The 25,284-nt window shown below is 38.7% G+C and overlaps 1 protein-coding gene across 1 annotated transcript in view; it reads right to left on the minus strand.

Annotated features, from left to right (window-relative positions):
• Positions 1–6,745: 6,745 nt before the first annotated feature.
• Positions 6,746–25,284, minus strand: part of b3galt2 (UDP-Gal:betaGlcNAc beta 1,3-galactosyltransferase, polypeptide 2) — a 52,471-nt gene continuing 33,932 nt past the window's right edge. The window contains exon 2 of the mRNA XM_062027593.1: positions 6,746–8,930. Within this exon, the coding sequence (XP_061883577.1) occupies positions 7,357–8,667 (1,311 nt within the window). The 5' untranslated portion in view covers positions 8,668–8,930 and the 3' untranslated portion in view covers positions 6,746–7,356. The remainder of the gene's footprint in view (positions 8,931–25,284) is intronic.

Raw genomic sequence — 25,284 nt, forward strand, 5'->3', positions numbered from 1 at the left:
GCTTCTGTTTTTTTGACGAAGAATATTTGTGAAATATTTCTTCAAACTTATTATGATTAAAATTCAAAAAAATTATTCTGGCAAAGCTAGAAAATCTGTAGAATCAAATTTAAATCTTATTTCAAAGTCTTTTGAATTTCTTTTAAAAATTTTGTTCTGGAAAATCTAGAAGAAATAATGATTTGTCTTTGTTAGAAATATAGCTTGGTCCAATTTGTTATATATTCTAACAAAGTGCAGATTGGATTTTAACCTATTTAAAACATGTCATCAAAATTCTAAAATTAATCTTAATCAGGAAAAATTACTAATGATGTTCCATAAATTATTTTTTTAATTTTTTCAAAAAGATTCAAATTAGCTAGTTTCTCTCTTCGTTTTTTCGGTTGAATTTTGAATTTTAAAGAGTCGAAATTGAAGATAAACTATGTTTCAAAATTTAATTGTCATTTTTTTTTCGTGTTTTCTCCTGTTTTAAACCGTTGAATTAAGTCTAAATATCATTAATTATTAATAATAACATAGAGTTAAAGGTAAATTGAGCAAATTGGCTATTTCTGGCAATTTATTTAAATGTATATCAAACTGGTAGCCCTTCGCATTAATCAGTACCCAAGAAGTAGCTCTTGCTTTCAAAAAGGTTGGTGACCACTGTACTACGGGAACAGATGATTACGTTCCGGCGCCGGATCTTCGGATCCGTTGGTCTTTCTACTGCTCGCCTTCATCAGTCCCAGGTGCGCAGATTGCTGATCGCCTGCAGCCGTGCGGGACTGCACATGCGCCGTGACAAGTTCAGTCAGAAACAGAGACTCAAGTTTCCGCGCATTTGTTGTTTATTTGTTCTGCTGTGCATTTTCTGTTTTCGAGAAATATTGCTCCAGGTTTTGTGTCTGCGGGCTTTGATGTTTTCCTTGTTCTACCAGTATGCTCGCCTTTAGTTATCTTCTTGAAGACTTTCGATCTGTCGTATGCTGCCATGTTTTGAAGAGTCTGCGATTCCAAATGGTGCGGAGGACCTCAGGCAGCTCGCAGGTAAGATGAATCTTTTCTTCGACACGCAGGGCGAAAACCCACAACTTGGGTGCTGGCTAAGCGTAGCATGGAGATAAGCATAAACATAGGTAGCGTGGAATAAAAAGAACTAAACTGACAGCGAGCAATCGCCAGCAACTAAGACTGGGAGATGCCAGAATATAAAGGGGAAGACCATAATCAATAAACCGAAAGCAGGTGCGGCTAATCAGCCACCTAGCAACAAGAAAACGTAAAAAAGGGACAAAAACAGCATTGAGAGTATAACAGAAGACTGAGGCCATGTCTACACTAAGTCGTTTCACCCCTTAAATGAATAATTATTTAGCCTAAGCCCCGTTTCAGCCTCACTAAACTATCGTTTAAGGTCTCCCTCCTCGGACACATTTCTTACACGGGTAGGTGCACCGTGTATTTTTTGAATCTACAGCTCTTAGCTTTGTATGGACTCATTGATCGTTTAATAAACTGAGTTCGGAGAGGAAGTGACGCCAGTAAGACCGCGCTCACACAGGAAGTTACGTCAGAAAGAACGCACCACAGCCAGCTTCATAATCAAGCGATTTCGGAACTCGGAGCTAACCACTGGAAATATGGAGGCGAGTCATCCAGACATGCCCGTGTTTCTACTTCTTCTACATGTACAGACACTTGTGGAAATCACACATCAATACCTTAAGAAAAAGCGATTGCAGCTATTTGGGATACAACACTTCTCGGAGGGCAAGATAACTTTCCAATGTCCGGGTCATCTGTGATTGTACTTACCGAAAAACTTGGTCCATTCGTCGAAGGAGAGTCAACGAGAATGCGGAATCCTGTGGATGTGATAAAAAAGGTAGCGTGTGCTTTGTATTACCCGGCCGTCGAGGGAAGACTAACTACGGAAAACGGCGAATGATTTTGGACTGTATCAGTTATTGTCCGCCATGTATGTCGCGGACTCAACGTCTAGGTCCAGAGTATATAAAGTCACCAAAAAGGAATGGACAATGAAGGTGAAGGCAAAAGAGTGAGGAGTGTCCTGACCAGATATCTAAATTCCTAGATTGATTGTTGTAAAATGTTCTTTATCACTTTGTTTACGTGTCTAATAAAGATTTGATTAATTTATGATGTCTCAGGTGTGATTCACTACAATAGGGCCCCACAGCGCACTGGATTCCAGTTCATTGAAATACCACAAAACTGAATATTGTTCAGATAAGTTAAATTTAAGAACTGGCACACAAAGCAACACTGGAGGTGACTATTGTCAGAAAAATTGTATGAACATACGAAAGCTGTCTTTGTTGCACCAAGCCAAAGGCTTGGAAAATTCCGCTGTGTACGATGGGAGGAGACATAAGGGGTTATCTATTGTGATCCAAGAATTGCCCAAGCTCGATCCAGGACAAGTCCAAGCCCGAGGGACCTTTTTCTTTTGTGTTAATGTGACCGAAAACAATGGCTGTTTACATACCCCCCCATTCCTTTAGAAACAGCTGTTGTTATGTAAACAGGGAATATCCAAATAAAAGAGGAGACGTGAACCTTATTCCGTTAGAGTGTGGGTGACACTGTAAGAAGTTACAGGTCGACACGTTTCTCCTCAATTGAACCAAATTCAATTCTGTCTGTGTTTAATTCCTTGCTTCTTGTCTCGTTTAATAGATGTCATCAGTGTTTGAACCTGACAACTATGCCGTGCGCATTTTCCGCACATGCGTATTAGGTCGCGTTGCGGGGAGGGGGTCTTAAATGGTGGCATTGTTCTGTGTGGACACGGATAAGGTTAGGTGGGATTCACCCTGGATAACATTAGCCAGACTTAGTGTAAACGGGGCCTAAACTAATACTTAACACAACCACAGAACAAGACCTGGCGTGACAAAATCATAACATGATCGTCCTCTCCTTTGTTCCAATTGACATCTCTCGTGTCGGAGCCATGATTCATGTCAATCCACCTGGTGCAACAGCTCTCCAAGATGTGAACACTCATTTCTGTCTACAAAGTTAACCCTTGTGCAACGTTCATATTGTTGTTACTCAGCCAGCGTTTGTGGGTCTGATGGACCCGTTGCATTTTGTGGCTTTTAATGCCTCACAATCAAACACTTTTATGTTAAAATACTGAACAGATGTTTACCTTATCCCAATAAACATCTGCTCAAAAATTTCTCTGCCAGTTTCTGCATCCCACAGGGATTCTTCTTTTGTGTTTCTGCACCTGCGGTTCCCACACAAGGTTGCAACATTGTTTGTCAACACTGTCTGCTCTCATTTTCTCGCACATTTGACCCTCTGATATTCTGTGGACCTACACTCTGTCCTCCTCCTGTCTAGGCCTGCTGTGTGTGTGTGTGTGTGGTACACATAACATCGATTTCCACACTTCTATTAGCCCCGGGTCCAGTGGACCCGGACATCTTATATGTAATAGAAATGTGTAGGGGGGTGTATGGTGTGTGGTCATTAAATATGTATTCTGATATATGTTCTTCACAGAAAATGAGCCAAAATCCGTGAGTGTCAGTTTGACAAAATTAATTAATTGTATAATTTTTCTTTGAATAAAAAATGAAAACGGGTCCCACAGACCCGAACACCACACAAGGGTTAAACAACTCCAAACATCCTCCAGGTCTGGGGACGACGTCATTTTTGCCGGGGGTCGTACACTAAATGTTATATTTCACATAGTCAAGTCCAGTACTAAATACCCAAACTCTGGTGAATAAGCCATGTTGTCACCACCGCTGCTATTTTTATTCCGACACAACCTGTCATAATATACTCTGACACAGGCTGTGCTCTCTGTTCCGAATAAAGTAACACTGCCAGTCTTTCTTAATTAGAGTCAGAAGGTATGTTTCTTTTTTTTTTTACAGAATATTGTTTATGCCCTGGAGACATTGACCTTAATGTTTAATTCATTGCTCATTACTCAGCCTTGAGATTACTTGTCTCCACAGTGTGCAGACTTCACCGGAACTTGGACTATTTTGGGGTTTTGTACATTTTCCTGTTAACCATAAAACTACTTTGGAATGAACAATTATTGGTTACGTTTGATAACGTTAAGACATCTGTATCAAAGTTACATTTCTTAACTGATTACCGAAATTAGAGTACCGAGAGAACCAAGCAAATTGGTGCGACGTAAAAAACATCAAGCATCCCTGCAAAGATGATATTCAAATACACCATATTGCTAAAAGTATTTGGACACCTTCCTTGACTCACATATGAACTTGAAGTGCCATCCCATTCCTAACCCATAGGGTTCAATATGATGTGGGTCCACCTTTTGCAGCTATTACAGCTTCAACTCTTCTGGGAAAGGCTGTCCACAAGGTTGCAGAGTGTGTTTATAGGAATTTTCCACCATTCTTCCACAAAAGTGCATTGGTGAGGTCACACACTGATGTTGGTCGAGAAGGCCTGGCTCTCAGTCTCCGTTCTAATTCTAGTTCTGCCGGATTCAGGTCAGGACTCTGAGCAGGCCAGTCTAGTTCATCCACACCCATACTCTGTCTTCTATGTCTTGGCAATCTATTACAATCTATAAGCATTCCTCTCATCCTGGATGTGTTGTATATTTATTTGTTAGTGCCTAAGTATCAAATAATAATATATATAATGTACATGCAGTTATAATGTGGTGGTTTAACAAAATATTGCTTTTTTTAATCAGTGATAACAAAGTATAATAAATACTATATTGCCAAAAGTATTTGGCCACCTGCCTTGACTCACATATGAACTTGAAGTGCCATCCCATTCCTAACCCATAGGGTTCAATATGATGTCGGTCCACCTTTTGCAGCTATTACAGCTTCAACTCTACTGGGAAGGCTGTCCACAAGGTTGCGGGGTGTGTTTATAGGAATTTTTTCTAAAAGCGCATTGGTGAGGTCACACACTGATGTTGGTCGAGAAGGCCTGGCTCTCAGTCCCCGTTCTAATTAGTCCCAAAGGTGTTCTGTCGAATTCAGGTTAGGACGCTGAGCAGGCCAGTCAAGTTCATCCACACTAGGCTTTGTCATCCATGTCTTTATGGACCTTGCTTTGTGCACTGGTGCACAGTCATGTTGGAAGAGGAAGGGGCCCGCTCCAAAAACTGTTCCCACAAGGTTGGGAGCATGGAATCGTCCAAAATGTTTTGGTATCCTGGAGAATTCAAAGTTCCTTTCACTGGAACTAAGGGGCCAAGCCCAACTCCTGAAAAACAACCCCACACCATAATTCCTCCTCCACCAAATTTCACACTCGGCACAATGCAGTCCGAAATGTAGCGTTCTCCTGGCAACCTCCAAACCCAGACTCGTCCATTAGATTGCCAGACTGCTCTTGAGTCCAGTGGTGACGTGCTTTAAACCACTGCATCTCATTGGACTTGGTGGTGTATGGCTTAGATAAAGCAGCTCGGCCATGGAAAACCCATTCCATGAAGCTCTCTGCGTACTGTACGTGGGCTAATTGGAAGGTCACATGAAGTTTGGAGTTCTGTAGCAACTGACTGTCAGCGACCTCTTTGCACTATGCGCTTCAGCATCCGCTGACCCCTCTCTGTCAGTTTACGTGGCCTACCACTAGGTGGCTGAGTTGCTGTTGTTCCCAAACTCTTCCATTTTCTTTATAATAAAGCCGACAGTTGACTTTGGAATATTTAGGAGCGAGGAAATTTCACGACTGGATTTGTCGCACAGGTGGCATCCTATGACAGTTCCACGCTGGAAATCACTGAGAGCGGCCCATTCTTTCACAAATGTTTGTAGAAACAGTCTCCATGCCTAAGTGCTTGATTTTATACACCTGTGGCCGGGCCAAGTGATTAGGACACCTGATTCTGATCATTTGGATGGGTGGTGTGGAGAATGCATGTATGTTTAAGAGTTATTTCTTTATTCATAGTCATGTTTAAAGCAGCCAGTGTTTTTCCATGTGTACTCTTTCTATTTTTTCATTTTATGTCCGCAAGTAAACTGTGTGTGTTACCTTGAAGGCTTGCACTGTAGGAGTTGGAGTACTCCCTTATATCTTATCTGTAGTAGAACAATGAGGCTGTATTCCTTTCTGGAGAGGTGGGGGCTTTCTTCGGATGCAAGAAGTTGTCTCTTCCGTTTGAATGTTGGACCATGTTGAGCTGGTCTCCTGAAGCTTCAGTAAAACTTGTTAATATTCCTATTCTGTCTTGATGGTCCTTCTTACTCAGCATATATGTCATCTGAAAGAATTTGGGATTGACCAGTGACTTTAATTCCCTGAGAGGGAATACTGGTCAGACGCCACAATTGCCAAATACTTTATTTATTTCAGTTTGTTCTATGTAAGTTGCCGTAGTCAGGAAGCAGTTTTTGCTCTTAATTTGAATGTGCTAAGCTTGTCGTTTGTTGAGCTCATCCCTAGATAGGAGTAAAGTCGATTATATGCTTACATATATAGAATCTATAGGTCATAGTCTTAACAATATGAATTACGCTAAAAAGCTAAGTCATTTGTCGTACATTTTAAAAGACGTTGCACAACAGCCCTTAGGTTCACTGTGATCCATCACTACAAAAAACATAGGCAAATATTTATATAATCATATTAAAATAAACCACTTGAAAGCTCACTGCTTTCTGAAATAACAACATGTCAGACTGTTGATGAACACTAATATTAGCAGCTGTGTTACACCATTCCAGGTGAGTGCGACAGAACACACAATTACAAGAAAAAGGGAATTTGGTACATTTAATTATTAACTGCTTCATTGCACGTATGCTCAAAGGCGTAAAGCTTTGAAAAATACAATCTCAGTCGTCATCGCCGTGATTTGGAGTGCCTTCATGTTTATTATTGAAAAATAAAACACAGGATATGGCAGTCAAACTCTGTGGTGTTTGATGAAGCTGGAAAGTAAACACTGAGAGACAGGTCAGAATAACTTGTCGGTGATATTTTCATTCATATTTAGGTAGTATAACTTTCGACATAATACATTTACATTTCCCTTTGTCTGTGTAAACACATTGGTGGGTTTTTTTGTTTGTTTCAACTTCATAGATTTGTCCCCGTGTGCAATACCGTAATAATCTTAACCCCCCTTTTTTCAAAACGTGCAGCATCAGGGTCCGTGCCCCGTATCGCCCCCGGATATGCCTTCCATTGCACCTTTCAGGTGGCTGAATATGTGTACGATACTTGACATTTCTCCCAAAATAAAAAAATAGCTTCAATCGTCGACTGTACACGATACCCAAAAACAATGTGCTTTTTCTATATAGTGAATTGTGCTGAGGTCAAAGAAGTCCCGCACCCGCACCCGCACCCGCACCCGCACCCGCAAAATCAAGGAGTTCGCTCTCCGTGGAACCTCCGGTGTCTGTACCTGCCGTTCTTTTCCTTCGCCGTGTTGGCGCAGGCGTTGTGCTTGTTGCTCTGCAAGTGGTTCCAGTACTTGACCAGCTCGTTGGGGTGGAACTGGTGGGACGTGATGAGGTGGCTGTACTTGCAGCTGGAGTAAGACACCCTCCAGTGGTTGAAGAGGAACTCGTTGGGGGGCGGCGCCGGGTCGATGCGCAACTTGGCCAGGCATATCCCCACGTAAACGTCCTCCAGGTGCAGCCGGCGTATGCCGAGGGACGCTTGGTAGATCAGCTCCGCCATGTCGCCCGAGAACACGTACCCCGTGCCGGAGCAGAATATGGGGTAGCGCTCGCTCGGGTACAGCTCCGGTGGCATGTACCACTTACTGTCCTTGTTTCGGTTTGGTGCGTAGCCTCTCATCAGGTAGCCGGTGAAGTACCGCTGCTTGGGCGGCAGCTCGGGCTTGAGCAGCTTCTGAATGAGATACTCAGTGTTGACAAACATGTCGCTGTCCGTCTTCATTACGTAAGCGGCGCGGGGGCAATACGTCGCCACCCAGTTCATGCCCATTAAGGTTTTGACTGTCAAGTTATAGTAAGTGTCCTGATATTCCTGCTGGATGATGTCGTGGTAAACGCGGCTCTCCTCCTCGATGCTGCTCTGAAGGAAGGAGTCGGGGGTGGTCCCCGTGCCCAGCAGGAAGAGACGGACAAAGCCCAGGCCCATGGCCACGCTGCTGTTGCCCCACGTCTGCCGGATGGCGTTACGGGCGTCGGCCTGGCCGGGTTCCACGGCGATGAGGACGACGAGGAACGGCGCGCCGTCGCTGCACTTGAAAGGCTCGTTCAGGATGTAGGGGTAGGGCTGCGCACTGAGCCTCCCTCCCACGCCCATCTCCTTCTGTAAACTGTTGTTGGCGCTCATGGAGTCGCCGAGTCCCATCGCGACCACTCGGACCGCGCCCTCCCCGCCGCCGCCGCCGCCCTCCGCCTGTTGAGCGCTAAGGTTGAGTAAAGGCTTTGGTGCGATGTAACCCGTCTCCCTCCACAGGCTCCTGAGGGAGCTGCTTTGGTTGGCGTCCCCCTTGGGACTTCGGAAACCCCTGACGGTGTAGGCGAGCGGGTGTTCCCGCGGCCCGCTGCGCCCGGGCAGCCAGTCCTGGTGGCTGAAAAATAAGAAGAGGGTAAAGAGCAGCGCCAGCGAGAGGAGGCCTGCCACGTGGGTCCGAAATAGCGAGCGCTTGACGGTCCACGTCATCTTGATGGGACAGCAATGTCGCCGTCTCCACTGCATGGCGCAGGTTGGTGTTGTAGGCGGCGGCGGCGGCGGCGGTCAAACACGGTCGCCTCAAACATGTGGTGGCCAACGAATGGAGGGATATCGGAGTCCTTGTGGAGTCTTTGAAACTTTAGAGCCACTCTGTGGCGGTTAAACGCGATCCGAGTGACACGGAGGAGGAGCCAGTGAGACCATCATGGAGAATTCTCTTTGGAACTGTCGATGTGCAGATGGTTCGGTTCTGTCTTTAGGACATCATCAGGGTCGACTTCTCTATTCTGGAAAAAAAAGAAACAAGGTTGGCATTAGTTCGAAAGTCTTAACTACTACTGTCTCCTTCTCTGCATTTTATTTTGTGTTCACAATTTTTTTTACATACAGTTGTGTATATATATATATAATGATGATGATGATGATGATCGTCCTTCGACATATATATATTAGGGCTGCAACTAACGATTAATTTGATAATCGACTAATCTGTCGATTATTACTTCGATTAATCGATTCATAATCGGATAAAAGAGACAAACTACATTTCTATCCTATCCAGTATTTTATTGAAAAAAAAACAGCATACTGGCACCATACTTATTTTGATTATTGTTTCTCAGCTGTTTATAAATGTTGCAGTTTATAAATAAAGGTTTATTTAAAAAACAAAACAAAAAATGTTTTATTAAAAAAAACAAAACAAAAAAAAACAACTGCGCATGCGCATAGCATAAATCCAACGAATCGATGACTAAATTAATCGGCAACTATTTTAATAATCAATTTTAATCGATTTAATCGATTAGTTGTTGCAGCCCTAATATATATATATATATATATATATATATATATATATATATATATATATATATATATATATATATATATATATATATATATATATATATATATATATATATATATATATAATACATACACATATACATATATACATACATATATTTATAAATATATACATACATATACATATGTATATACACTATCGTTCAAAAGTTTGGGGTCACCCAAACAATTTTGTGGAACAGCCTTCATTTCTAAGAACAAGAATAAACTGTCGAGTTTCAGATGAAAGTTCTCTTTTTCTGGCCATTTTGAGCGTTTAATTGACCCCACAAATGTGATGCTCCAGAAACTCAATCTGCTCAAAGGAAGGTCAGTTTTGTAGCTTCTGTAACGAGCTAAACTGTTTTCAGATGTGTGAACATGATTGCACAAGGGTTTTCTAATCATCAATTAGCCTTCTGAGCCAATGAGCAAACACATTGTACCATTAGAACACTGCAGTGATAGTTGTTGGAAATGGGCCTCTATACACCTATGTAGATATTGCACCAAAAACCAGACATTTGCAGCTAGAATAGTCATTTACCACATTAGCAATGTATAGAGTGTATTTCTTTAAAGTTAAGACTAGTTTAACGTTATCTTCATTGAAAAGTACAGTGCTTTTCCTTCAAAAATAAGGACATTTCAAAGTGACCCCAAACTTTTGAACGGTAGTATATATATATATATATATATATATATATATATATATATATATATATATATATATATATATATATATATATATATATATATATATATATATATATATATATATATATATATATATATATATATATTATACACTCATTTCAATGCGTTTTCTTTATTTTCATGACTATTTACATTGTAGATTGCCACTGAAGGCATCAAAACTATGACACCTGTGAAGTGAAAACCCTTCCAGGTGACTACCTCTTGAAGCTCATCGAGGGAATGCCAAGAGTGTGCAAAACAGTAATCAGAGCAAAGGGTGGCTATTTTGAAGAAAGAAGAATATAAAACATGTTTTCAGTTATTCCACCTTTTTTCGTTAAGTACATAACTCCACATGTGTTCATTCATAGTTTTGATGCCTTCAGTGACAATCTCAGGCTATATATATATATATATATATATATATATATATATATATATATATATATATATATATATATATATATATATATATATATATATATATATATATATATATATATATATGAACCCATTTGCGCATTAATAACACAAAATTTGGATTGTTACAATCATGGTTTGACGGTCAAAGATGGGTCACTTCAAATTTTAAGGCTTCACTCTGACCAGGTTTTTCAAAATGTATCTATTTTTTAAAAGATACCACAGTTCCTCCGTGTGTCTCGTTTAACTCAACCTATTATTGTATACTTTTTTTTGCACGTTTTACATATTTTTGGTCTAAATCAGGGGTGTCAAACTCATTTTAGATCGGGGGCCACGTGTACAACAATCTACTCCCAAGTGAGCCGGACTGCTTTTTCAGGATATATGCAGATCCCAAATACAGATCAGCAGGTACCAGAAGGTAAGAAAAGTTGCTTTTGCATAATATTGTGAAACAAAACGCCAGATAATATGTCTTACCTTATACACACACCATAATAATACTCGTATGTTTAATGCACCGATCAATCCATCAAGCGGTGCGGCTTCATAGCTTACCAAAGTCGTACTAAAACATTTTGATAGATTTTTGAGCGCCATGTGTAATGTTCTATATTTTCAATGGAACAACTTAAAATGTTGGCGTTGTTTACTTGAGACCCATCATATTGCAGTGTACACGTATCTCTTATGTTTGACTGCCATCTACTGGTCACACTTATCATTGCACCATGTACCAAATAAAATAGCTTCGAGGTGGGTATGGTCAACCAAAATTAATCCTTACATTAGGCGCACCGGGTTATAAGGCGCACTGTCGAGTTTTGAGGGGAAACAAATATTTTAAGTGCGCCTTATAGTCCGGAAAATACGGTATTTGATTTGTAAAGATTAGAGATGTCGATAAATGCTTAAAATGTAATATCGGAAATGATCGGTATCGGTTTCAAAAAGTAAAATTTATGACTTTTTAAAATGCCGCTGTACGGAGTGGTACACGGACTTAGGGAGAAGTACAGAGCAGTTGTGTCTCCCAGTCATACTTGCTAACCCTCCCGATTTTCCCGGGAGACTCCCGAATTTCAGAGCCCCTCCCGAAAACCTCCCGGGGCAACCATTCTCCCGAATTTCTCCCAATTTCCACCCAGACAACAATATTGGAGGCGTGCCTTAAAGGCACTGCATTTGCGTGCCGGCCCAATCACATACTACGGCTTTTCACACACACAAGTGAATGCAAGGCATACTTGGTCAACAGCCATACAGGTCACACTGAGGGTGACCGTATAAACAACTTTAACACTGTTACAAATATGCGCCACACTGTGAACCCACACCAAACAAGAATGACAAACACATTTCGGGAGAACATCCGCACCCTAACACAACATAAACACAACAGAACAAATACCCAGAACCCCTTGCAGCACTAACTCTTCCGGGACGCTACAATATACACCCCCGCTACCCCCACTACTCCCCCCCACCTCAAACATCAAACACCCCCCCACAACCCTGCCCACCTCAACCTCCTCATGCTCTCTGAGAGAGAGCATGTCCCAAATTCCAAGCTGCTGTTTTGAGGCATGTTAAAAAAATAATGCACTTTGTGACTTCAATAATAAATATGGCAGTGCCATGTTGGCATTTTTTCCATAACTTGAGTTGATTTATTTTGGAAAACCTGGTTACATTGTTTAATGCATCCAGACGGGCATGTCAACAAAATTAGGCATAATAATGTGTTAATTCCACGACTGTATGGATCGGTATCGGTTGATATTGGAATCGGTAATTAAGAGTTGGACAATATCGGAATATCGGATATCGGCAAAAAAGCCATTATCGGACATCTCTACTCGAGGGATATGGCTTAGGGCAGGGGTGCTCACACTTTTTCTGCAGGCGAGCTACTTTTCAATTGATCAAGTCGTGGGGATCTACTTCATTCATATATATAATTTATATCTACTTATTTATGAAATATATGTTTTTTTTAACAAGTTAAAGGTGTTTAATGATAATACAAGCATGTTTAACACATATAGTTAATATTGTTAATAAATTAAAGGTGTTTAAAGATAATGCACGCATGTTTAACACATATAGTTAATATTGTTAACAAGTTAAAGGTGTTTAATGATAATACAAGCATGCTTAACACATATAGTTAATATTGTTAACAAGTTAAAGGTTTTTAATGATAATACAAGCATGTTTAACACATATAGTTAATATTGTTAACAAGTTAATGGTGTTTAAAGATAATACAAGCATGTTTAACACATATAGTTAATATTGTTAACAAGTTAAAGGTGTTTAATGATAATACAAGCATGTTTAACACATATAATTAATATTGTTAACAAGTTAAAGGTTTTTAATGATAATACAAGCATGTTTAACACATATAGTTAATATTGTTAACAAGTTAATGGTGTTTAAAGATAATACAAGCATGTTTAACACATATAGTTAATATTGTTAATACGTTAAATGTGTTTAAAGATAATACAAGCATGTTTAACACATATAGTTAATATTGTTAACAAGTTAAATGTGTTTAAAGATAATATAAGCATGTTTAACACATATAGTTAATATTGTTAACAAGTTAAATGTGTTTAAAGATAATATAAGCATGTTTAACACATATAGTCAATATTGTTAACAAGTTAAAGATGTTTAATGATAATACATGCATGTTTAACACATATAGATTCCTTTCTTTCATGAAGACAAGAATATAAGTTGGTGTATTACCTGATTCTGATGACTTGCTTTGATTGGAATCAGACAGTGGTGCTGATAACGTCCGCATTTTCAAATGGAGGAGAAAAAAAGTCCTGCTTTCTGTCCAATACCACATGAAAGTGGTTGGTTTTTGGCATCTTATTTGTCCAGCTTCCATACTCATTTGTATACACTTTACAAGAAATACATTGGCGGCAAACTCCGTAGCTTGCTAGCTTGTGCACGCCAGCTTTCTGAGACTCTTATTTTGTTAGCGCAGGCAGGATGAAGCAGAGCTTTTATTGTGCAACCGCGCAGTCGGTCTTTGGAGTTTTGACGACAGGTACGGCGCCAAAGTCTGTTGAAATAAAAAGTGTTTCTCGCCTTCCTGTCGGTCATTTGTTCTTAATAATGAGCCGGCAGCAGCCAGCGTCATCTCAGAAGACCCTCGGGTGCCGTGAATGTCAATCAAGTGACGAAAGTGACGTCACAGTGTAATGGAGATACTTATTTTTGGAAAAAATTCATCTGAGTAAAAAAAAAAACACGAGTGCATTTACAATTATTTGATCGCCATAAAATTACATTTAAGACTTGATCTAAACATTATGGCAGCGTATTAACATAATCTGTGTTGGCTGTTGCCTCCTGCATGTCGTCATTCGGCTTAATTCCCGGGGTAGGAGTATAAATTGCAGGTTTGCTCGACGTGACGCAGGCTAATGCCATCCTGAGCTGCTCGGCTGAGCGAGTGTCATCAGCCCCCTGCCGAGCGGCAACATCTAGGGAGGAGACCGCATCTGTCAAAATGAGTTTTCAGGGTCCAGCAGGCACCGGAGCCTTCGGCGATAACAACCTTCACCTGCCAGTCACCTTAGGCTTATCAACACTGCCTACCTGTCCAAAATGAGACCACCCAGGCTGCCTGATCTGCAACCACTAGCAGGAAAGTAGAACAGACATCCGTGCACATCACAGCTGGCGTGACATGAGAAATGATCCCCCGGGGGGCTTCAAACCAAGAGAATTACAATGTGTAAATCAGGCCTATTCAACTTAATTGTTGAAAGAGAAAGCTAAGGACCAGGGGGACGGACTACACCCTTTACTGCGAGTCTGAGGCCATGTCTACACTAAGCCGGATAACCCCTTAAAGGAATAATTATTTAGCTTAAGCCCTGTTTCAGCCACACTAAACCATCGTTTAAGGTCCCGCTCCTCGGACAATTTTGTACACGGGTAAGTGCGCCGTGTTTTTCTTGAATCTCCGGCTCTTAGCTTTGTATGGATTCATTGATCGTTTACAAACTTGAGTTCGGAGAGGAAGTGACGCCAGAAAGACCGCGCCCCGCACAGGAAGTGACGTCAGAAATAACGCGCCACATAATAAAGCGGTTTCGTAACCCCCGAGCTAACCACTGACCAAAGATTGAGCTGTTTGGCCACAATACCCAGCAATATGTTAGGAGGGGAAAATGGTGAGGCCTTTAATCCCAGGAACACCACACCTACCGTCAAACATGGTGGTGGTAGTATTATGCTCTGGGCCTGTTTTGCTGCCAATGGAACTGGTGCTTTACAGAGAGTAAATAGGACAATGAAAAAGGAGGATTACCTCCAAATTCTTTAGGACAACCTAAAATCATCAGCCCGGAGGTTGGGTCTTAGACTTAGACTTAGACTTCGGGCGCAGTTGGGTGTTCCAACAGGACAATGACCCCCAAACACGCGTCAAAAGTGGTAAAGGAATGGCTAAATCAGGCTAGAATTAAGGCTGGCAGTGCTTCATAGCAGCAGTCGACCTCCAGGGCCCCAACTCCCAGCCCCTCTGTTGCGAGTTGTCGTGATTAAATGTAACGTGTTTATGTGTGCATGGCATGGAGGTTTTTTTCCCCCCACTCCAGACTAGGCCCCCTTAGGAGCCGAGTCTAGATTGTATTTTTTTTACTCATCTTCTTCCCCAGCGTTTGACCTTTTTCTTATCTTTTACGGGGCGCTTTTGGCGACCCATCAGCGTTCCTGTTCTGTAACCCTGTACACTGTTTGTTTGTCTAATCTTGAACGGGTTTGTGCTGAAAACATAGTTTCGTTGTAATTGTGCAATGACAATAAAGTCCTATCCTATCCTACTTTAGAATGCCCTTCCCAAAGTCCTGACTTAAACGTGTGGACAATGCTGAAGAAACAAGTCCATGTCAGAAAAACCAACAAATTTAGCTGAACTGCACCAATTTTGTCAAGAGGAGTGGTCGAAAAATACAAGCAGAAGCTTGTGGATGGCTACCAAAAGTGTCTTATTGCAGTGAAACTTGCCAAGGGACATGTAAGCAAATATTAACATTGCTGTATGTATACTTTTGACCCAGCAGATTTGCTCACATTTTCAGTAGACCCATAATAAATTCATAAAAGAACCAAACTTCATGAATGTTTTTTGTGACCAACAAGTATGTGCTCCAATCACTCTATCACAAAAAATTAATAGTTGTAGAAATGATTGGAAACTCAAGACAGCCATGACATTATGTTCTTTACAAGTGTACGTAAACTTTTGACCACAACTGTAAGCTTCGCGTCAGCGTTCTCTGATGTTGACAAAGAAAAACAAACAAGTCACGAAAACTTTAAACAAAGTTACATTATGATACATGTATTTGTTTTGTTCTATTTTCCTATTGTTATCCCTTGCATGTTTCATGTTTCTTTTGTTTCCTAATGGTAGATTTGTTTAAATTTCTTAGTCACCGTTTCAAAATTATAGAGAAAAAATAATTTAATAATAATGTTAGAATAATTATGTATATATTATCACACAACCTTTATGCTTAAGGGCCGTTGCTATAGTTATTATCAATTGTGCTGAAGTGGTATTTTTCTTTGTCTGTGCAAAGCTGGCAATCCCAAAAGGTTGCAAGCCAGTCTGGTATCAGTGTTTATGTCCAGGAACGGCCTGCTGTCTGCCAAGGCCGAACACCGCCGTGATGCAGACAGAGCAGAGACAAGGCGATAGCACCAGCGTCAATACATTTGCATTTTTGTATAATCATATATTGTGTCTAACTGGAGTTGTCGAGATTACCCCCTTCCCTCAGCGACAGCTTCAGTGATGTAACCAGGGACCTCCCAAATAAATAGAGGAAGCATGCGGGCTGGACTTTTAGAACGTAGTTTGGATCTGTAACTAGAATACAGCCCAAATAACGTGTCTCCTCATTGAGCCAAATTGAACTCTGTCTCTGCATGATTCCTTGCTTCTCGTCTGTTTAATAGATGTCATCAGTGTTTGAACCTGACAAAAAGTACATTTTTTATGTACAACGACACGCTCACTGTTCACTTTTATGTTCCGATTGTTTGAATTGCTGTTGAAATAAAGTTTAGCAAAAAAATAGCTGATTGGTCGGCTTGATACAACATCATTTCCATCAGTCCACCTACACCAGGGGTGTCCAAACTTTTTCCACTGAGGGCCACACACGGAAAAATTTAACTATACAGAGGCCATTTTGATATTTTCCATTTGCAAACCATAACAAAATATATAGATTTTTTTTTTTAACCTTTAGGGCTCCCGGGGACCAGTCAAGGGTCAAGAGTCTCAGTCATTTAAATGCTAAAAATATGTCAAATTATTATTATTATTTTTAACAGTATATCTCTTTATCAACTTCAGGTTGATATCAAGTAAAAAAAACAAACAGGTTTTATGGCTTTTCCGTCAAAGACAACTTTGTTTTTATAGTAAAACTGAAATATGCAGTATTTAGTAATTAGAGCCCTAAAAGATCAATAATGCAGGACACCATTGATTTTAATTCTTTAATATTTTTGAGTAATCACAGTGAAAAGTTAAATAAAATCCCACTAAATATATTTGGGATCCAAATATATAAAGTGATACATTTTTATTAGTTTTTTTTTTTAACTTTTCACACTTAAATTACGAGATCTGACTTTAGATATATCTGTCGATTTCACGTTTGAACTATTATTTTGTTTGTTTTATGCTCTTTTGTCAAATAAAACTTTGATGTTTTTATATGGCAACCACACAATACATGCAATATTTTCTCCACATAAAACATTTTAAAGTGACATTTTTTAAGTAATATTTCATTGTAACATAGATTTTTTGTCTTTTTTTTTTTCGAGCAACGGCTAAAAAAATACAAATAAACAAAGACAAAAGAAGAAAAAAAACAGCCTGCATGGCAGTTTTGTGTCAACATTGCAACTTTTTCTCGTTAGATTTCACCTCATTCCATCCATCCATCCATCCATCCATCTTCTTCCGCTTATCCGAGGTCGGGTCGCGGGGGCAGCAGCCTAAGCAGGGAAGCCCAGACTTCCCTCTCCCCAGCCACTTCGTCCAGCTCCTCCCGGGGGATCCCGAGGCGTTCCCAGGCCAGCCGGGAGACACAGTCTTCCCAACGTGTCCTGGGTCTTCCCTGGGTCAGACGTGCCCTAAACACCTCCCTAGGGAGGCGTTCGGGTGGCATCCTGACAAGATGCCCGAACCACCTCATCTGGCTCCTTTACTTTGAGCTCCTCCCGGATGACAGAGCTTCTCACCCTATCTCTAAGGGAGAGCCCCGCCACCCGGCGGAGGAAACTCATTCCGGCTGCTTGTACCCGTGATCTTGTCCTTTCGGTCATAACCCAAAGCTCATGACCATAGGTGAGGATGGGAACGTAGATCGACCGGTAACCTCATTCCACTTTTTTTAAAATGTTTATTTTATATTTTTGCAATACTATCAATTTTGCAATTTTTGCAGAATGTGTGTGGGGCCGGTAAACGATTAGCTGCGGGCCGCAAATGGCCCCCGGGGCGCACTTTGGACACCCCTGACCTACATGAACATCTTCTACGGTTTCGTTGTGTCAAAATGGTTAGTTCCAGCTCAAACATAATAAAGCGGGTGTGACTTCAGATGCCATTGTTGACTCCAACCACTGCTACACACAGGAAGCTCTCTCTCTCTCTTTCTCTCAGGAAGCTAATAACTAGTCAACAAGACTTGTGAATGCTCACGCAGGAAAACATGGAAGAGAATTGCAAGTAGGTCCCGCCTGTGTGTGTACTAGGGTTGTACGGTATACCGGTTTTAGTATAGTTCCGCGATACTAATGCATCATTTTCAGTACTATACCGTCTCTGAAACCCCCGTCGTGACATTGCTGGTTTTACGAGCAGAGGAGCATGTCCGGCAGCGCACAATCACAGAGTACTTACAAGCAGACAGTGTGTAGACCAGGGGTGTCAAACTCATTTTAGATCGGGGGCCGCATGGAGAAAAATCTACTCCCAGGTGGGCCGGACTGGTAAAATCACGGCACGATAACTTAAAAATAAAGACAACTTCAGATTTTTTTTTTTGTTTAAAAATAGAACAAGCACATTCTGAAAATGAACAAATCATAATGTTGATGGGTTTTTTTTACACATACATGTTGCAGTTAATAGTATTCTATCTTTATTTGTCGTTACTTATACTTTCTGAATAAATGATGGGATAATGTTCATCAGTCAACTCATAGGTGTAATTTTCAATCTATTAAGATAAAAAAATATCAAAATCAAATTACAGGATGGTATTTATGTAGTTTGCTCATTTTTCTCAACTGGTGCACTAAGATCATGTGTTTTTTTTAGTTTTTTTTTTTACATATGTAGCATCATCTAAAATTATATAAAGAATTGCTATTGCGACATCTAGTGGACACATTTAGAAGAGCAGTTTCTTTCATTCCAAAATTTCGCAACCTCATCCCGCGGGCCGCATAAAACCTGTTCGTGGGCCTGATCCGGCCCGCGGGTTGTACGTTTGACACCCCTGGTGTAGACGGAAAAGGGAGAACGGACGCATTTTGGCTTAAAAACTAACGATAAAGGTGACGTTGTAACACTGAAACGCCCTCAGGAAGAGATGCTTTAAGAAAGGGGTCTCAAACATGCGGGCCGACGTTATTGCGCGGCCCGCACCTCAACATGAACGTTTAATATTAGTGCGGCCCGTGAGTTTTATATGAATGGCGCTTGACAGCGTTGTGTGCGGATTTGAAGAATTCTTGCCAACCCTCTCAATTTTCACCCGTCAACATTACTGAGGACAACAATATTGAGGGCACGAGGTTTAACGTCCACTTTTTCTCCATAAAAACAATGTGCCTGCACAGTCACATGTTGTATGCGGCTTCAACAGACACACGTAAGCGACTGCAATGCATACTTAGTCAACAGCCACACGTGTCACACTGAGGGTGGCCGTATAAAAAAAAAACTTTATCAATGTTACAAATATGCGCCACAATGTGAAACCACACCAAACAAGAATGACAAACACATTTTGGGAGGACATCCGCACAGTAACACAACATAAACACAACAGAACAAATACCCAGAATACCTTGTAGCCCTAACTCTTCCGGTCTACAAGGAATCTACCAATCATGGTGTGGTATATGGCTCTCTAGGGCCGAACATTGACGTCACTTGCGTGATGCAAGCAGAGAAACGTTTTGCTGCTTTTCCACCAGACCCGCATGGCGCTCTTCCTCCCTCTCTCCCTCCCTCCCTCGCTCTCTCTCTCTCTCTTGCTCTCTCTCGCTGTAAACTCCACAGCGAGCCTCCGGACGACAAAGTTGATGCCTTTTAAGGCCTTATTTTGGCAACATCTATTTAATGACTGTTAATGCTTTTTAATGACCTGCGGACACTCTGTTAAATTTAAAAACCATAACGATACAATAATTGATCAGAATAAAACCCACTTTGCCTTGTCGTTGGCGAATGTTTGTGGCATGTTTGTGGCAGAGGGAGCGGCGGTGTGTTACGGTCTTATCCTCACACACACACACACACACACACACACACACACACACACACACACACACACACACACACACACACACACACACACACACACTCACATTCTTGTATTAGTTACCATCTTGAGACCTCCGAAAAATGCCTACCTCTTTAGGACCACCCTTTCTATATATATAAAGATGTGTATTTACAACATTAATAATATATACATACTATGCAAATATAAAAAGGCTTGGTGTGAAAAATGAGTTGGAATTTCACAAGAAAACGGTCACAGTTTCTCGAAAAAAACTTTAAATTTTGGCAATATTATAATAAAAGTCGTCATTTTACTCAACGCAAGTCAACATTTTACAAGAAAAACTGAACATCTGTGCAATATTATGATAAAAGTTGGAATTTTACTCAATAACAGTCGCAATTTTACAAGAAAAGCTTAAATTTTTTCGCAATTTTATGAAAAGAGTCGTAATTTTACGCGACAAAAGTCCCAATTTCATAAGAAAACTTAAACATTTTGGCAATATTATAATAATAATCGGAATTGTACTCATAAAATGTCACTATTTTACAAGAACAACAAAAAAATTGGCAATATTGTGATCAAAGTCAGAATTTTATATGACAAGTTGTCACCATTTTGCATTAAAAAGTAATAATTTTACATAAAAAAGTAGTCATTTTACGAGAAAATATTGCAGTATTACAGAAACAGAAACAATATTAGAAATTGTTCCCAATTTTATAGGAAAAAAGTCGACACATTGTGAGAAAAAGACTGGTTTTATTTGTAATTATTTATTTATTTTTTGTTTGTAATTCTTTTTTAATCTTCTTTTATGAAGAGTCGTAATTTTACACGACAAAAGTCCCAATGTCATAAGAAAACTTAAACATTTTGGCAATATTATAATAATAATCGGAATTGTACTCATAAAATGTCACTATTTTACAAGAACAACGGAAAAAAATTGGCAATATTGTGATAAAAGTCAGAATTTTATAAGACAAGTTGTCACTATTTTGCAATAAAAAGTAATAATTTTACATAAAAAAGTAATCATTTTACGAGAAAATATTGCAATATTACAGAAAAAATATTAGAAATTGTTCCCAATTTTATAAGAAAAAAGTCGATACATTGTGAGAAAAAGACTGGTTTTATTTGTATTTATTTTTTGTTTGTAATTGTTTTTTAATCTTCCTTATTTGCTTCAAATTATTACCGTGTGTCTCTATATACATCTTATTTTCTTTATTAATTTTGGCCAAAGGAGGCGCATTTCAATGTCTTACACACACTTGTTATTTCATATGTTGACCAGAGGGGGAGCACTTTTAAAACCGACACACAGTCAATTTGAAAAATCCCTCCTTTTTGGGACCACCCTAGTTCTGATAGATTTCACCACCAGGGGTGCAAATGAGACATTCTCTATTAGATGCAATGATTTTCCATATTGGGACCATGATTTATGTCATCACTTGTTCACACCTCCTCATATGGAAGCTACTTTTCCTTCTTCATGTCTCAAGAAGGGTGGAAATACAAGAACACACACACACACATACACACACACACACACACACACACACACACACACACACACACACACACACACACACACACACACACACACACACACACACACACACACACACTTCTATTAGTCACCTTCTTGAGACCTGAGAAAAATGCCTACCTCTTTAAGACCACCCTTTCTAGACATATAAAGATGTGTATTTACAACATTAATAATATATACATACTATGCAAATATAAAAAAGCTTGGTGTGAAAAATGAGTTGGAATTTCACAAGAAAACGGTCACAGTTTCTCGAAAAAAACTTTACATTTTGGCACTATTACAATAAAAGTCGTCATTTTACTCAGCGCAAGTCAACATTTTACAAGAAAAACTAAACATGTGTGCGATATTATGATAAAAAATTTAATTTTACTCAATAACAGTCGCAATTTTACAAGAAAAGCTTAAAATTGTTCGCAATTTTATGAAAAGAGTCGTAATTTTACACGACAAAAGTCCCAATTTCATAAGAAAACTTAAACATTTTGGCAATATTATAATAATAATCGGAATTGTACTCATAAAATGTCACTATTTTACAAGAACAACAAAAAAATTGGCAATATTGTGATCAAAGTCAGAATTTTATATGACAAGTTGTCACCATTTTGCATTAAAAATTAATAATTTTACATAAAAAAGTAGTCATTTTACGAGAAAATATTGCAGTATTACAGAAACAGAAAGAATATTAGAAATTGTTCCCAATTTTATAGGAAAAAAGTCGACACATTGTGAGAAAAAGACTGATTTTATTTGTAATTATTTATTGATTTTTTGTTTGTAATTGTTTTTTAATCTTCTTTTATGAAGAGTCGTAATTTTACGCGACAAAAGTCCCAATGTCATAAGAAAACTTAAACATTTTGGCAATATTATAATAATAATCGGAATTTTACTCATAAAATGTCACTATTTTACAAGAACAACAGAAAAAAATTGGCAATATTGTGATAAAAGTCAGAATTTTATAAGACAAGTTGTCACTATTTTGCAATAAAAAGTAATAATTTTACATAAAAAAATAATTTTACGAGAAAATATTCCAATATTACAGAAAAAATATTAGAAATTGTTCCCAATTTTATAAGAAAAAAGTCGATACATTGTGAGAAAAAGACTGGTTTTATTTGTATTTATTTTTTGTTTGTAATTGTTTTTTAATCTTCCTTATTTGCTTCAAATTATTACCGTGTGTCTCTATATACATCTTATTTTCTTAATTAATTTTGGCCAAAGGAGGCGCATTTCAATGTCTTACACACACTTGTTATTTCATATGTTGACCAGAGGGGGAGCACTTTTAAAACCGACACACAGTCAATTTGAAAAATCCCTCCTTTTTGGGACCACCCTAGTTTTGATAGATTTCACCACCAGGGGTGCAAATGAGACATTCTCTATTAGATGCAATGATTTTCCGTATTGGGACCATGATTTATGTCATCACTTGTTCACACCTCCTCATATGGAAGCTACTTTTCCTTCTTCATGTCTCAAGAAGGGTGGAAATACAAGAACACACACACACACACACACACACACAAACACACACACACACACACACACACACACACACACACACACACACACACACACACACACACACACACACACACACACACTTGTATTAGTTACCTTCATGAGACCTGAGAAAAATGCCTACCTCTTTAAGACCACCCTTTCTAGATATATAAAGATGTGTATTTACAACATTAATAATATATACATACTATGCAAATATAAAAAGGCTTGGTGTGAAAAATGAGTTGGAATTTCACAAGAAAACGGTCACAGTTTCTCGAAAAAAACTTTACATTTTGGCAGGATTACAATAAAAGTCGTCATTTTACTCAGCGCAAGTCAACATTTTACAAGAAAAACTGAACATTTGTGCGATATTATGATAAAAAATGGAATTTTACTCAATAACAGTCGCAATTTTACAAGAAAAGCTTAACATTTTTCGCAATTTTATGAAAAGAGTCGTAATTTTACGCGACAAAAGTCCCAATTTCATAAGAAAACTTAAACATTTTGGCAATATTATAATAATAATCGGAATTGTACTCATAAAATGTCACTATTTTACAAGAACAACAAAAAAATTGGCAATATTGTGATCAAAGTCAGAATTTTATATGACAAGTTGTCACCATTTTGCATTAAAAAGTAATAATTTTACATAAAAAAGTAGTCATTTTACGAGAAAATATTGCAGTATTACAGAAACAGAAACAATATTAGAAATTGTTCCCAATTTTATAGGAAAAAAGTCGACACATTGTGAGAAAAAGACTGGTTTTATTTGTAATTATTTATTTATTTTTTGTTTGTAATTGTTTTTTAATCTTCTTTTATGAAGAGTCGTAATTTTACGCGACAAAAGTCCCAATGTCATAAGAAAACTTAAACATTTTGGCAATATTATAATAATAATCGGAATTTTACTCATAAAATGTCACTATTTTACAAGAACAACAGAAAAAAATTGGCAATATTGTGATCAAAGTCAGAATTTTATAAGACAAGTTGTCACTATTTTGCAATAAAAAGTAATAATTTTACATAAAAAAGTAATCATTTTACGAGAAAATATTGCAATATTACAAAAAAAATATTAGAATTGTTCCCAATTTTATAAGAAAAAAGTCGATACATTGTGAGAAAAAGACTGGTTTTATATGTATTTATTTTTTGTTTGTAATTGTTTTTTAATCTTCCTTATTTGCTTCAAATTATTACCGTGTGTCTCTATATACATCTTATTTTCTTTATTAATTTTGGCCAAAGGAGGCGCATTTCAATGTCTTACACACACTTGTTATTTCATATGTTGACCAGAGGGGGAGCACTTTTAAAACCGACACACAGTCAATTTGAAAAATCCCTCCTTTTTGGGACCACCCTAGTTTTGATAGATTTCACCACCAGGGGTGCAAATGAGACATTCTCTATTAGATGCAATGATTTTCCGTATTGGGACCATGATTTATGTCATCACTTGTTCACACCTCCTCATATGGAAGCTACTTTTCCTTCTTCATGTCTCAAGAAGGGTGGAAATACAAGCACACACACACACACACACACACACACACACACACACACACACACACACACACACACACATACACACACACACACACTCACATTCTTGTATTAGTTACCTTCTTGAGACCTGAGAAAAATGCCTACCTCTTTAAGACCACCCTTTCTATATATATAAAGATGTGTATTTACAACATTAATAATATATACATACTATACAAATATAAAAAGGCTTGGTGTGAAAAATGAGTTGGAATTTCACAAGAAAACGGTCACAGTTTCTCGAAAAAAACTTTAAATTTTGGCAGTATTACAATAAAAGTCGTCATTTTACTCAGCGCAAGTCAACATTTTACAAGAAAAACTGAACATTTGTGCAATATTATGATAAAAGTTGGAATTTTACTCAATAACAGTCGCAATTTTACAAGAAAAGCTTAAAATTTTTCGCAATTTTATGAAGAG

Source organism: Entelurus aequoreus, linkage group LG19, assembly GCF_033978785.1.
Source record: "Entelurus aequoreus isolate RoL-2023_Sb linkage group LG19, RoL_Eaeq_v1.1, whole genome shotgun sequence".
Classification (NCBI taxonomy): domain Eukaryota; kingdom Metazoa; phylum Chordata; class Actinopteri; order Syngnathiformes; family Syngnathidae; genus Entelurus; species Entelurus aequoreus.